General features: G+C 42.6%; 1 protein-coding gene and 1 non-coding gene across 2 annotated transcripts; both read left to right on the top strand.

Annotated features, from left to right (window-relative positions):
- The first annotated feature begins 5,190 nt into the window (after window positions 1–5,190).
- Window positions 5,191–13,107, top strand: DHRS7C (dehydrogenase/reductase 7C). Its single transcript, XM_033139466.1, has 7 exons — window positions 5,191–5,356; window positions 5,903–6,062; window positions 8,290–8,402; window positions 9,509–9,719; window positions 10,700–10,792; window positions 11,659–11,814; window positions 12,326–13,107. The coding sequence occupies exons 2-7, from the start codon at window positions 5,909–5,911 to the stop codon at window positions 12,532–12,534; spliced, it is 936 nt and encodes a 311-aa protein (XP_032995357.1). The 5' UTR covers window positions 5,191–5,356; window positions 5,903–5,908; the 3' UTR covers window positions 12,535–13,107.
- Window positions 13,108–14,763: 1,656 nt separating this feature from the next.
- Window positions 14,764–14,845, top strand: TRNAS-AGA. The gene has a single exon. It is a non-coding gene; the product is annotated as a tRNA-Ser (tRNA).
- Window positions 14,846–15,079: the final 234 nt, after the last annotated feature.

Raw genomic sequence — 15,079 nt, 5'->3', positions numbered from 1 at the left:
TGAACTTGAGCTAGAACATGTTCCCTTTAAAAATGAATTTTCAAGCTCCGGACCATAGCTATGATAGTTATTATTTGGTGCTTAACCAATACAGATGAGCCCAGAAAAAATCATGTTGTGATCATACATATAACCCTCCTATTGTGAAAAGCAGGCACTAAGTTTGTAGCAGGGCGTCACTCTGATCAGCAACAAGGCAGGAGCAAAAGGTTCATGTTCCACTCCCCTATGTAGAGTCCCAGTCCAGCTCAGCATCACCTTCCCCAGCCTATTTATTTTTTAAAAATTGTGCATATCATGTCCAAAGATGGGAATGATTACAAATCCACTCAGGTACTTGAGCACTCAGTCATAATGGACCTCTCTTTAGCCCTTGTGCTATTGTCTGCCTTCATCATAAAATATTTGGCCTTCTTGACCATTGGACCCACTATTGGTCTCAGCCACTCAATCTGCTGGAGCCTGTCTTTGCATGCAGGAGAAGTCCCTAATTCACCGAGGGTTTGAGGCCCATCGGCTACCCTCACCTGGTTTAGCCGGCCAGTCGACGCTGTTTCCAGGGTTTGGCCACTGCTGCATGCTGACAGCTTCTAGGAGCCACAGGTGAGAGCTGAGCTCAGGGTAGGGACCAAAGGTGGACAAACTACCCCAGAAGCAACAAGACGTGTCCCCCACCAAAGGTACTACCCCTCCCCATACGCTGCATACCCCACAAGTTAACATGTAGATTTTAAGTACATGAGAGGATGGGTGCATATTATATTTTATTCAAAAATAAAATAAGCTCAAGGCTTCCCCAGTAATCTCACCCATGAAGAACACTTCCTTCCTCTTGGAGTGTGATTGACTAGAACAGTAGTTGCTTACAATTTTTTGTGGTAAATCTCCTTATTGCACTGACTGAGGGCAAATGCTACCATTGGGGGAAATTAGTGAACCAACCTTTCTCCACATCTGGGGGCACTTCATCACCACGAACTTCCTAAAAATTTTAAACTACCTCAACGGGGTCAGGAACGGCACAATGGTAGCTGTTAGGGGAATGTCACTCCTATTGCTCCACAGAAGGAATTCTCTTCACAGCTTTGCAACCATAAGGCATCTCCCTCTGCCTTGGGTATGCCACCTTTCTGCATGGTCATCCTGTAGCAGAGACTGGACTGCTTGTGGCTTATTGATTTCTGTCACTACCTGAGTAACAAGGTTGTTTACTTAAGGAAACAGCTGCAGGCAGGCAAAACAACCCCTTCCAGAACTGAAGCTTAGCTGCCAGTTTGGCACAGAAGAATGTGCATGGAGAGACATCTAAAGGTGTGTCAATGTACTGCAATTGCAAAACCAAATATCGGTGATTTAAAATTTCCATCCAAGGGCATGCAAGTACCTGCAGCTGCACTGTTTGTTGGACAGTTTGTTGCACTAATGGTCAATGGGGCGGATGCACAGTATATTCTGATTTCTGCATGACCTTAATTAAATGTAGTATGTGCATACAGATACATATGTGAGAGAGGTCTAGAGGACTGCAGTGCTATGACCACATTGGAGTTTGTTGCATTAGTCCCCATAGTTCACCAGTGCTGTTAGCTTAGGTTGTACTAGGCCATATTGTTCCAGCTTCCCAGGGCACACGGACCAGTCATTTTGCTTGCCCCTTTCTACAGCTTCTTCAGGTCTACCATAGATTTTTTGAGATGTGGTGCCCCGAATAGTGAGAAATATATTTCAAAAGCAGATGCACCATAGCTTCATATGTGGTAATATTTTCCGTGATATTTGCAACTCCATTCCTAGTAATTCCTAGAATGGTAACTAGCTGAGTGTCTTCTCCTTGTGCTTTTTGCCATGTTCCTATTAACTGCCTGCAGGGTGGGGGAACTAAAATTATGCACATACATTTCTTCTTTCAGTGGTTTATAAAAGCTACTTCAGGGGGTGATTTGAGACAGGGATTTAATGGTGGAGGAGGAGAAACTTAGACTCCCCCATCCCTTGTCATGTAGCCCTGATCCAAATTGCCCATCCCTCATTTTTAAGAGGGGTGGAAACAGTTGACTGAATTCCCATGAAAAAAGGAATTTTTGACCCATAACCTGCACCACTTTAGCTCCTATCTGTGTGCATGTGAAACAGTGGTATAGTTGTGGCCAGAATAATTTCTTTTTAGATGCATTGAAATGAGGATTGTTGACGTCCCAATCCATCTCATTTGTGGATCTATTGAGTAGCCTTGGTAAGCGAATATATGTGATCCAAAGTTCTGTGGGTGCTCCAGTGTGGACATTGCTATATAAGCAGATGCCCCACATTCATCCCAAAGTCAGAGCAGCTGAGATGGAGATTTACATATAGAGATAATGGGATGAAGATTCACAAATGGAGCTGAGCCAACTATGAACAGAGATGCTGTTAATGGCAGCAGAGAATGCTTGATTTTGAACAATGAACTCTCAGGCAGCCCAGTTCAGTTCAGTCTGACTAGCAGGGACAGAAGGATCTGACCATTTTAGTTTTTTGTTTTTCATTTTGTTGTGCTTCACATTTCTGCATCAATTTTTGGATTTATTCATTTGTAATCCTCGTGAAAATTCTTCAGAATCTGTTTTTGCAAACTTTTCCTAATTAGAACCTTTTCGTATGCAGTTTTTTCTAATGTACTCATTTTTTCGCAAGCATTTTTACTAATATATGCATTCTATGCATACTTTCCCCTAATATATGCATTCTTGTAAACATTGTTTGCTTGGAAAACTGCATTGCATAATTCAGATAAGGGTGAACTTTGAAGGAAGTCTGTCTTTGGGTTCTCATATTGCTTTGGAAAATGAGAGTTTGATAGATTGGGCTTTATATGTGAACTGAATTTTGTCCCCACCCCTCATACACTGCTGATAAGCTTTGTCTGTGACATTATGTGTGCTGCTTAGGCCAGAAAATGATAATCCTTTCTATTTCAATAATAGGGTTCCATCCCCCCCCCAAAGTATCTCCCTTCCATTTAATAGATGCAATGGATCACTGCACACAATTGATCATTGGTAAATTCAACACATGGGTTACTGTACACCCAATCTGTGCTCTGCATTTCTCAGGCGTTTAATCCATGCATTTACTTTTAAATTCACCATGTGTACAATCGTTCACACAAACATCTGTACATGTATACAAGCCCCTTGTACCTGTGTGCAGCATAACATGTGAACAGCCCTCACAACTCCCTGGCATCCCTTATTTTTCAAATATTACCAACATAACCGGTATATACAGAATGAAAGGAGGAACATTAACAGAGCAAAGGGTGCCCTCCATAAACAAAAATAACTGTTGTTTACCTGCTGTTTTGTCACCTTCCGGGTGCACTGCCTTGCTGAAACCAAATGATTTTCCTGTCAAAGAAGTTTAATCTGCCATGCATTAAAAGCGAATGGAGTGGCAAAAGCTTCCATGTAACAGGGAGTCTCCCAACATCAGGCGGAGCCTGTTAAAAGCTAAGGTGCTAGGCAGGAGGTCCCAAAGAGCAGTAAACGGAAGGGCTGACACATCTCTTGGGAGCCATAGGCACAAACAACTTCTGATTTTTGTCCTGCTGGAGGCAACAAAAGCTAAAGAGGGATTTGCATCTGTTTTGAACTCAATAACAGGAAAGTCTGATAGGTGTATATGGACTTTGGGACTGTGGTGCAGGTGGTTATGGAAACGTGCAGAACTATTGTGGGCTATTCCCATTCCCTGGAGATGTATATAGTGGGAAAGAGAGACTGCTGCTGCTGCTGGCATCTGACAATTTCTCTGAATTAATCATTCCGCATGACTTCTGGGGAAGGGTTCCACTCCATTGTTTTGTCGTAACCTCCTTTCATGTTGATGCACGCAAATGGTGGGACTGTTTGCTTGCAGAAGGCATGCTTGTGTTCCAGACAACTTGTAACTATGAAAATGAGCAATTTAAAGCAAATCAACTAATTGACCATATACAAATGGGGAAAAGTTTAATGAGCCAAACACGTAGAATCAGTTGCCAACCCTGCCACTCCAAACACCAAAATAAGCCGGAGCATCGTGCTGTCACTAATGCACATAAAAGTAGTTTTCACCTGGAACCTAGATGATAATAGTGCAGGTGCCAAAGAGGCATATCTGGGGAGGGTGTTACAAGGATGGAGTCCACCCCAGAAAAACAGCCCTTTCCTCAGTTGTCACCATCCTAGTCTCTGAAGGTGAGGTTCCTTGGGCAGGTTCTAAGAAGTTCTAAGAATTTATTGTAGTAAATTTCTGTCCTGTCCTTCTTCCATAATGGAACTCAGGGCAGTGCATGTGGGTTTTCTGCATGACCTTCCCTCCAGGCATCAACCATAGATAACTACTCCAGGAATAAACTGAAAGCTGTTTCAGGACTGGTGATATGCATTTGTTGTGGTGGCTCCCTTTTAGCAACCTGACTGCTGAATCAGTTGAAGGTTTTGAATGATCTTCAACGGCAATCTGTCGTATAATGTGTTACGCGGTCCCTGGAAGCAAAGCATGGAAGTAACAGAAATGACAGGTAATCTCTCTCTCCCACCCCCCTTAATCTGGCTCATCCTTATCAATACAAAAGGGAGATGCTCAAGTGTCGTTGATTTTAAAGGTTCTTCTAAGGCTGCACACACACCAGACCTTTAAAGTGCATTCAAGGCACACACCAAAAATTCTGGCGGGGGGGGGGGAGCCCTGCTTACAAGAATAAAGCACATACACATTAGCTGGTAAATTGTAACCAAAATCATACCAGTATCTTCAACTGAAAGAAACGATCTTATCACATATAGAAATGCCATTGACCATTTAGACTGGATTTCCATCACTAAGGCTGCAATCCTGTATCCACACTTATCTGAGAATCATGTTCAATTTATTCAGACTTCTGAGCAGAGCTGCAAGGGTTGCTCTCTTAGTGACTACAGAGGTCGTTACACATTGGGGGGAAAGAAACAGATTAATTCAATCTTGTAACATCTAGAGCCTTTTCGGAGCAAAGTGAGCTGTTACCTACATTTCCCCATAAAAATAAAGAAATGAGCAATGTCTCTTTATCGCTGAGTTGGTCCGCTCTTGCAGGCAGTAGAAGGACTTTGAAGCCCTGTGAAACTAAATAGGTCAGGTATGTGGCTGGGGCCATGGATACTATATTTACTTTTTAAAACTCTGTCATGCAGCTGAGCTCTATACATAGCTGCCTTTGCTCAAGGCAAAGGGCTTCAGCGGATGGAGTGCTTTTTCCTTTCCAAAAATGCCTAGGAGTTTAATTAAACTTCAAGTATAAACCAGCTGGCGGGAGATACCACCTTATCAACTTGTTGACGGCTTGCAATTCCAAGTAAGTTATTGTCTTTATCACAGAACTTCTGTTGGATGTTAAATCGGCACTAGTTCCTCAGAAGCTTTGCTTTAGTCTCTTTCCTTTCAATAAGACATATGTCACGATTCATTTCCCCCCCCCTTTCTTCTTCTTCTTCTTTTTCTTGCATCAGGGAAATAGAATTGACTGTTGCAAACATTGGCGTGGAACAGCACTGGCCACGAATCTGTCCATAATATCTAACAGTCAGTAAAGAAACGAACCCCCAAAACAATTCTTAATGGGTTTTTGTCATATTATGTTTGATTTTGCAATTCAAAATTGCTTTGTACAAAGTTATTTAAAAGCAGAAAATTGGTTTGTGTACACTTTGGTAATTCTCTCTGTGCATTGATAGATGCTGAATAAATAATAATATAATTCAAGTAATGGCTGGGAACACCTTACATGCTATAGGTTCTGCTCGCTTGCATTTTGTTAATGGAGGGGGACCTTTGGTCATGTTTGCTGCAAAAGATATTGACAATCTCCTCTGCTGCCTAAATTTGTTCTCCTTTCTGCCAGGTGAAGATGGGTGTCCTAGCTGTGCTAATTCTCCCACTGCTGGTGGTTGGAATCAGCGGGATTGTATATATTTATCGGACAGTTACTCATCTGATGTCAAAATCTGCCGTGCGGAGCAAAGTTGTAGTGATCACTGATGCTCTCTCCGGTGTCGGCAAGGGTAAGCAGGTGCAGCAAATGACTAATAGCCTGTTGTGTGACACACACACACACACACACGTTAATAGAAATCTGGGTCCCTGTGATTGCATTGTGCCATCCAGTTCTCTGGCACGTGCACCTTGAGGAGCATTCAGAATCTTAAAGAATCCCGTTGCCATTAAAAAGAAACAGAATTTCTAGACCTTGTGGTTGTGAATGAAAGCTTGAAAATATGGCAAGCAATTGGCTCAGAAACCAATTGGACAAGAGTCAGGGCTTCAGCACTGCGAGAGACATTAAATCTCTTTGTATGCAAACAGAATGGAACCTCTCAGTGGTGATATTAATGGAGGGAATTCTTCAAATGGCCCAGTTCATTCCCATCATGGATGCTTTAGCTGAGATCCCTGCATTGTTGGACTAGATGACCCTTAGGGTACCTTCCAACTCTACAATTCTACGATTCTATTATTCTGTGCCCACATTCTTTCCTGTTCTTTCCTAAACTGCATGATCCACTTTCTGTTGCCTTAGATAAAGCAATACTCCCTGTGGTCTTTGCATTCTTTCCCCTCCATTGCACCCTGAAACAAATTCAAAATTCTGCAGAAATCAAAATGTTGCAATTGAACCAATTTAGTAAAGCTAAGTAAGACAGCTAATTTTGTGATTGTTTACATTCTACTAACCCTTGTGGTGTGGAGCAGGGCAAAAAAATGCACAAACAAATTATAGGTATTGATAGGTAAATTACCACAACCACCCCTTTTGCCTAATTGGTTCTGCAACAGAACCAATTTTTCCTTGCAAAACTTAGGTTTGCTTTTGGTGCCGACCACTGGAATGCCAGCTGATGGCTTTATATACACCAAAATGAATTAGCAATAAAAGCAGCTGCCCTGTATTTATTTAGACAGTCGGTGTCCACACAGCATTCTCAGCATAATACTAGAGAAATGTGGGCTAGGAAGAATGACAGTCAGGCGGATCCAGAATTAGTTGAAAAGCTGCTTTCCCACAAACACTAAGTCTTAGATGAAATAAATGGGTCTATTTATAGCCGGGTGGCTGTGCTGTTGCAGTGAGATCTAATTGCACATACAGTAACTATCAGGTGGCAGCAGGGCGGTATAAATAGATTATTTCTATAATCCATAAGTTATGCACCAGTGCTGAGCTTTAAGGTTTGAGACCAGTAAGAAGGCATGCAGAAGGCTCTCTTGAAGTGAAATTGCTTACAGGCCTTGGGACGCTAAAGCCTTGAGCAGGCAGCCGCGCAGCAGCAGCCGTCCAGTTAACGGATGGGCTCATAGCAAAAGAAGGTATCAGAGGGCTGGAAAGTGATCCATTTCAGCTGTATGGGGTTCTCTGATAGGCTTGTTGCTCTGCTGCCTGCCAGGCTGTGGAAACAGGATATGTCAGTTGAGAAATCATCAGGGGCTCATATGCACCATTTGGCAGATGCACTAGGGGAAGTTCACAAAGATGTTGCTGGAGTCTGGACTCTTAACTCCCATCACCTCTGTCCATTAGCCATGTTAGTGGGGGCTGCTCAGCTCTATCTGGAGGGCCACAGCTTCTGGATCCCTGTTTAATAGGTGAGTTCTCTCACCTGACTGTTTGTTCCATAGCATGCATCCAGCGTGTCCATTTCTGTCTGATATTAACAGCTTCCACTGCAGTGGGAGATGGAGGGTTTGCTAATTGAAACATCATGATTTTCTTACATCTTCAGAACACCTTCACAACTGATGAGACTGCATTGGCTGACCAGTTTGTTTTTATAAGAAAACTTGGGTGCATTTCTGTTTGTTTGCACAGTTTATGGGTTTCAGACAATATACATGGTGCAATTTCTCAACTCTCTGAAGATCCAGTATTTAAAATATAAGCAATGCCCTGTGTATGTGTGTGCTGCAGCGTTAAGAGAACATCTCCGACTTGTTTATTTCAAATTAACAAGAATATAGGTACATGCTTTATATATGCTTTAAGCCAGGTATAGGCAAACTCGGCCCTCCAGATGTTTTGGGACTACAACTCCCATCATCCCTAGCTAACAGGAGCAGTGGTCAGGGATGATGGGAGTTGTAGTCCCAAAACATCTGGAGGGCCGAGTTTGCCTATGCCTGCTTTAAGCCACCCAGAGTGGCTGGGGAAACCCAGCCAGGTGGCTGGGGTATAAATAATAAAATTATTATTATTATTATTATATAACCTGCATTATTCACTGGTTTATCTTTCAGAATGCTCACGAGTATTTCACACAGGTGGAGCAAGGCTAGTTCTATGTGGTAAACACCTGGACAAGTTAGAAGCTCTCTATGATGCTTTAAACAGTGTGGCTGATCCTAGAGCAGTAAGTACCCTGTAAGGGACTGTGTGACAACAGCAGGATTTTTCCCTATGAAACAAGAGAAACAGAAGATATAAGCTTGTACCTTTTTCTCATTACTTTTGAATTAGGCTTTGCTGTCTGCTATGCAGGGCCAGGGTGAAGCAATGATCTCAGGTGGTGGATTAGCTTCTGTAAATGCAATTGTGCAACAAAATTGGCTATACCTAGCAGGAAGTTCTCTGCCTACACCTAACAGGAAGTTGAGGGATCTAGCTCACTTTGAGATGACACATGTAATTCCCATTAAGAATCTGATTATTGAAGACTTGTAGATGAGAAGAAGAGGTATTAAGGTCAACAAGGCAAACCCACCACACTGAAGGCAGTAGCGAGCCTACCCCGCCCCCCAAATAAAACCCATATGTAATCAAATAGATTTAAATAGAGCTTATTACCTTCCAGGTCGTATGGTGTGCCATAAGCGGAAAGCATGCATGATATCAAAGGTGCGACTAGAAAAGGATTAGCTTCAGTTGAACAATCCTTAGTGGTTAAAACATGTTGATGTACTATACGTTACGGAGCAGAGGGTTAAGCAATGTTTGGTATGGCTATCACATTGCAATTGAAAAAAGTTTTCTATGACAACAGTGTACATATGTTCTCCCCCGCTGTCTTCTGAAATGGGCCCATTTTGACCATGCAAGCAATCCCAATCATCTCTGGGTATCAGCTCAGGTGGATATACAAAGTGGCTACTGGACAATCAGTCAGTAGCAATACCAACAACCTCTGAAGTGGATAAAGCTCCACTTTGAATAAATTGCTACTAATTATATTCATAATTCATTGACTCGTTCAATAGCATCTACAGGAGTGAATCCATCAGTTTGGGGGTCAGTTTCCACAGCAACAATCCCCAGTTTGCCTTGCATTCATCTCATCTGGTGAACACTAGTTCTTCTGTTGTGTATAAGGATATCCAACTGGATGCTGCTATCTGTTTCCCTAAATGATCCGCGAACTACTAATCCTGGCATCTAAAGCTTATGGAAGTCGTCCCATATTTCTATATTTAAAAAATGCCCTTCAAGAAAGGGCAGTAACAATTGTTTGCTTCTTTTCAGACATTTACGCCAAAGCTTGTCCTCCTAGATCTGTCTGATGTAAACTGCATCCAGGATGTAGCTAAAGAAATCCTGGATTGCTATGGATGTGTGGATATACTTATCAACAATGCTAGCACAAAGGTGAAGGGAACAGTGCAGAACATATCACTGGAAATTGACAAAAAGGTTATGGATGCCAACTATTTTGGGCCTATAACGCTCACCAAAGGTATTTGGAACTGTGCCTCCTTACGACCTTGTATCTCCCTTTAGAGGTGGGGGACCCTTTGAAGCATTTCTCTTCTTGGAGAGGCTGATCAAACTCATGACATCTCCACATTACAAACTTGCATCAGTTTTGTGTTGCCTTCAAAGAATCCAGGAACTTGATGATACTGTGGAATATTATCTGTTCAAGAGCTGTAGCCTCCTTGCAACACTACCACTCCCAAGATTCCCTGGGGAAAGCTAATGATATCTGTAGTGCAATATAACCTTAATGTCTAATGACTCCCGCTAGTACTCCTGGACATGATCTGACCAAATGTAAGCACATATAATCCCATTCGTGCACATGTACTTATCTCCCGCTGAAATGCTTAATATTTCCTGTACTCATTCATACTAAGCTGTCTTAACAGTTACAACAGTCTGCTACCCACTGTATAGACACAATTGCAACTAACATCCCAGTAGATGAATAAGGTTGCATGGCCATCTTTTCAACTAGCAGAAACTGATGCAGAGCACAATGACAGCTGAGTTTGATGTTGGTGACTACTAGTTCTCCATATATGGGCTCACTTGTGGAATGATGATGTTGACTACAATTCCCATTGTACTCGGCCAATGCCACACTAGCTGGGGCTGATGGGATCTGGAGTCCAACAATACTGGGAGGGCACAGTAGGGCATGGGAACTAGGTGGCTGCGTCTTAGTTGTGCTGTTTAAGAGCTTTATTATTGTTTTTAAGAGATTGGAAACAAGCAGCAGGAATTTTCTCTTTCTATATTGGCTGCCAATAGTAGGAACTGTTAATGGTTTTGGGATATCGTTCTTTGAACTTGTTTTTCACTGATTCATAAAGCCTTAACTATTACACAGGCAAGGAAAAGAAATGTTGGATATGTGTTTAGATAAGGATCACTGCCCTGGTAATTGGATTTCTTTAAAATCATTCATTTTCTGCCATCTTTTCACCCTTGCAGCCCTTATTCCCAACATGATCTCCAGAAGAACTGGGCAAGTTGTGCTAGTCAATAACATCCAGGGGAAAGTAGGAGTCCCTTTTCGTGGAGCCTGTAAGTTTACAGATTGAGAAAATAAGCATTTGTTGCAACGGTGCTGAAGCACTGCCCTGTGGGCCTGATCCAGCAAGTTGAGCCTTTCCAAGTGGCTCATCAGTTCCCAACCTAATTTTCTGGTGACGGCAGCAGCACTGTCCATGGGGGAGGAATAAGTTCAGAACACCATCAGAGACTGGACAGTTTTAATCCTCATCATAGTGCTGGGTTAGACAGAGATAGTTCAAGCTCTCTGTCCAGCCCAGAACCATGATGAAGAATCAAATTACCCACTCTTTGCTCATCCGATAATTGATCTGATGAACAGAAAGGGGCAATTTTAAGAGAAGTTTCAAGCTCTCCACTCAGCCCAGCACTGTACAAATTGCTCACTGACCACACATCAGTTCACTTAACTGATGAACAGGAATTTTAATTCTTATTGCATGGACTATTAAATATGTTACTATGAGGCTTCCAGCTGACCACTAACCCTGAGAGTTTTTAACCGATTGAGAAAAAGCAGGTGTCAAATCTGCCCGGTGCCATTCCATTTCTCCATATTTTTCAGAAGTAAGAAACTGACCTGAGGATCCTACCCATAACCCCGACAACTCTGAGTATTTCAGCAAAAACTGTCCTTTCAGTCAACACATTTTTCTTCTTCTTTGGGTTTCTGGAAGAGTTGAAAAGCCAACATTTGAAATAAAAGGCTCACTGTGAAACTGGAACTGTGCTATTGTTTGGGGCTGAAATGATCAGGAACTGGGCTTCTAGGAACCCAAGTTTCTGTATATTAGAACTGAGAGGATAATATACTGCGGGGAGCGGGGTTAGATAGTTTATTTGTTTATTATATAAGGTCATCTCTTTTTTCATCCTAGATGCTGCTTCCAAGCATGCCGCTCTGGGCTTCTTTGATTGCCTGAGGGCAGAACTGCAGGAATTTGGTGTTTGTGTCAGTACTGTGTCTCCAAGTTTCATACGTGCATCCCATGTTCAACCACAAGCTAGCAACTGGGAAGCCTCTGTGTGGAAATGTAAGATTAACCTAAGTTGGGGTGGGGATGGGGGAGCCGGAATAAAAGGTGGAAGAAGAGAAGAGTGGAGTGTGGTGGGAATGTGGAATGAGATGCAATATGAATTGCATACTAGTAGTGGGTGAAATGGGGCATGGAGGGAGTTTAGACAAATTTAGGGGAATACATATATATCCACATTTCAGCAAAGGGGACTGAGGCATGAATCTTCTTGCTGTCAACATTTTTTAAACGCTCGCTTTCTAGGAACAGCAAGAAATTGAGGAGGAGGAAGAGTATTATTCCAGTAGGAGTCTTGAACAGGTTTAAGCATTCTGTATCACCTAACTCTGATGTGACAGTGGTATGAGATGGTATTTGGTCTGCATCTAGGAAATCATTTCTGAGCCCACCTACCAGATGCTTACGGGATGTGCTGGCCCTGATCTGAAATAATAGGTAAATAATTTCAGAGCAGGGTCAGCGTGTCTTGTTTTGCCACTTGAAGAGAAACATTGTGTCCCTCTTTCAGTCTTTTTCAGAAAACTGGCCAATGGTGTCCACCCTGTGGAGGTAGCGGATGAAATTCTCCGGACAGTGAGCAGGAAGAAGCAAGAAGTGTTCATGGCAAATCCCATTGCAAAGGCAGCTGTTTACATTCGCACGTTCTTCCCAGAGTTGTTTTTTGCTGTTGTGGCCGCTGGAGTGAAAGAAAAACAGAAAATAGAAGATGAAAAATGATTTGTATCCTGCTCATCTAAGTTGGCCGTAGGGTTGCCAGAAGCTCTCTATTATGTGGGCTGATCCATTGGGAAGCTAAAAGCAGGGAAGTTAGCAGAAGATCATACAACTCAAAAATGAAACAATGAAATGTTTCTGGTTTGAGGATTTTGAGGCAGTGGAGTTGGGAATGGTAGTCTTTTCAACTACTATTAAAGGTGCACTCCTGGGCTCTGGAACTACAATCCCCAGGGTGCTTTGTGAGCCATCGGAAACACCTGTGCTTTGTCTCCTGGGAATTGCAGTTACACAAGAAAGTTAATAAAATGGAGGAAGAAGCTATGCTCTGCATGTTGGTTCTTGTACTCAGAGAGGAGTCGTGGAAGTAGGGAGACCTAAATAGACACAAAGAGAAAATGAGGAGGTTCAGGCACCAGGGATAACTGGAGAAATAGTTGGGGTGAGTTTATGTGTTTGTTAACAAAGTGTTGAGCTGGTAGGAAGCAAACTTGATTTAGTGAAGAGGAAATCCTCAGGAAGCAAAAGTGAAGTGCCTTGACAATATCTGCACTAGAATTATCCCTCTTCCAGCTTCAAAACCCCAAGATTATTTCGGTAGCTTCAAGTAGGGTTGATTCTGATAACCTGTAACTGTAAAGAATTATGAAAATACTGGGTAAGCAGGGAAGCATTCAAAATATAGAAATCTGTACATCTCCAGGTTTTAGGGCAACCAGATGGTTTTTGAAGCCCAAAATAGGGATGAGGGAGAAATTCAGTTTTGTTTGCAATTTAATGAGAAACTACCTAATTTGTAAGGATAAAATGGAAAGGGGGGAACCATTTACACAACCTTCAGCTCCTTGGAGGAAAGGTGGGATACTTAATAACTTAAATGGATAGTAAATATTTAAAAACGAGCATAGCAAGGCCAAAAACATGTTAGGTCATGTTTTGTGTTAGCCTGTGGTGCATTTAAAAAGATGAGCCTTTTTGTAAAGTTCAGCTGTAGCAGAGCTGGGGTAATTATTAGAGGACGATGTTGGAAGGAAAAACAAGAGGCGGTCAGTTACAAGCATGGTTGCACTAGCACTAATTTTGGGCTTAGGTCTGTATATGTAATATCTCCTGCAGTACACACTGTGCTACATCCTGGCCCTAGCCCTGCCTGCACTGCAGGAAAGCATGTTTGCAATGCCAGCAGAGCAAACACTATCTGTATAGTTGCAAGAGCAATGTCTGCACAGGGGGGATAATATCATTGTGTTTGTATTGGTTGTAGTGGGAGTGTGTGGAGTTTTTAGATTGTTTGAGCAACAGGCATGCCTCACGTACTGCTTGAAGGAAACAAGTGAATGCATCCATTCTGAAAACATAGTGTGTGCATGTGAATGAGGGGAGGGGGCAGAACTGAAAAATGGCTGCTGTTAGGCTTGCATTTGCTGTAGAACTTTCAGCTGTTGGGGCCCAAACAGTGCACATAATGGAGGTGTGCTTGTCTCCTCTTCTCTGTCCCAGTGTAGGGATGGGAGACAAGCCCTGCAAGGTCTTCCCTGACTCCACTGCCTCTGCCTTTATTTCTTCTTGGCCCACCAGCTTAAATTTATAGCACATGTGCTCCCTTCAAAAAGAGAATCCACTTCCTCAAAACACCTTCGTAGGTGTGCACAATAGGAAAAAACATATGACGAATACAATTAGGAATATTTGAAAAGGATATGTATTTGCATTTCCCAAATTTCTAGGTTTCAGATCAAGCAACCCTACCCAGAAGTGAAATAAATAAAGTCCTTGTTTCAACTTTGTTCATTGATTTCTTGTCTACCTTTCGCTAAAGGTTGGAAATAATGATTACTAGAAATAAAAAATAAAGCTCTAGCAGTGACAAAATATTAGGATTAAATTCCAAAATGGAACCACCCTTTCATGAGATTTGCATCCCAGTGCTACACAATCAGAGGGAGAAGTTGCCAGCATGAGACCCAGATGAAACAAAGACAAAGAGGGAGGTTGCTGGGGTGGGGTGCTGCCCAGTGTGGGTCCATTGCTCAATCACTGTTACTGCTTTCCTCCTAACTGCAGGGTGAAATATGTTTGGGTAACCACTTGTTTGGATCTTTCCAATAGGTCATTTGAATCCTTCCTCCTTTTTTGTAACCTAGCACTCTGACATACTTTAGGAAATGAACAAGAAACTTCAGAGTGGATAAGAAAGGCCCTGGAGCAGTAACAGGCCCTATGGCTTCAGCAGACGAGGTGGCCGAGTGGTGAAGGTGATGGACTAGAAATCCATTGTGCTCTGCATGCGTGGGTTCGAATCCCACCCTCATCGGCCTTTTGGCCTCCCATAGCAGATTCCTGGAGAACATAGCTGGCGCATTACAGAGGCGTCAGATCCTACCCCATGCCCTGCACTACAGTTCTGTGCCATGCAAATTCCATCCATCATCCTTTGTTTCAACTTGCTATCTGATGCCATGCTTGGTGTGGGGGGGGATTACTGGCATGGGGTCCAGATGAAATAGATGAAGAGAGCAGGGGCCCAGAAGAAACCTGGGAAAATGGG

This window comes from Lacerta agilis, chromosome 2 (assembly GCF_009819535.1).
Source record: "Lacerta agilis isolate rLacAgi1 chromosome 2, rLacAgi1.pri, whole genome shotgun sequence".
NCBI lineage: Eukaryota > Metazoa > Chordata > Lepidosauria > Squamata > Lacertidae > Lacerta > Lacerta agilis.
This window is presented reverse-complemented; position numbering and strand designations above follow the sequence as displayed.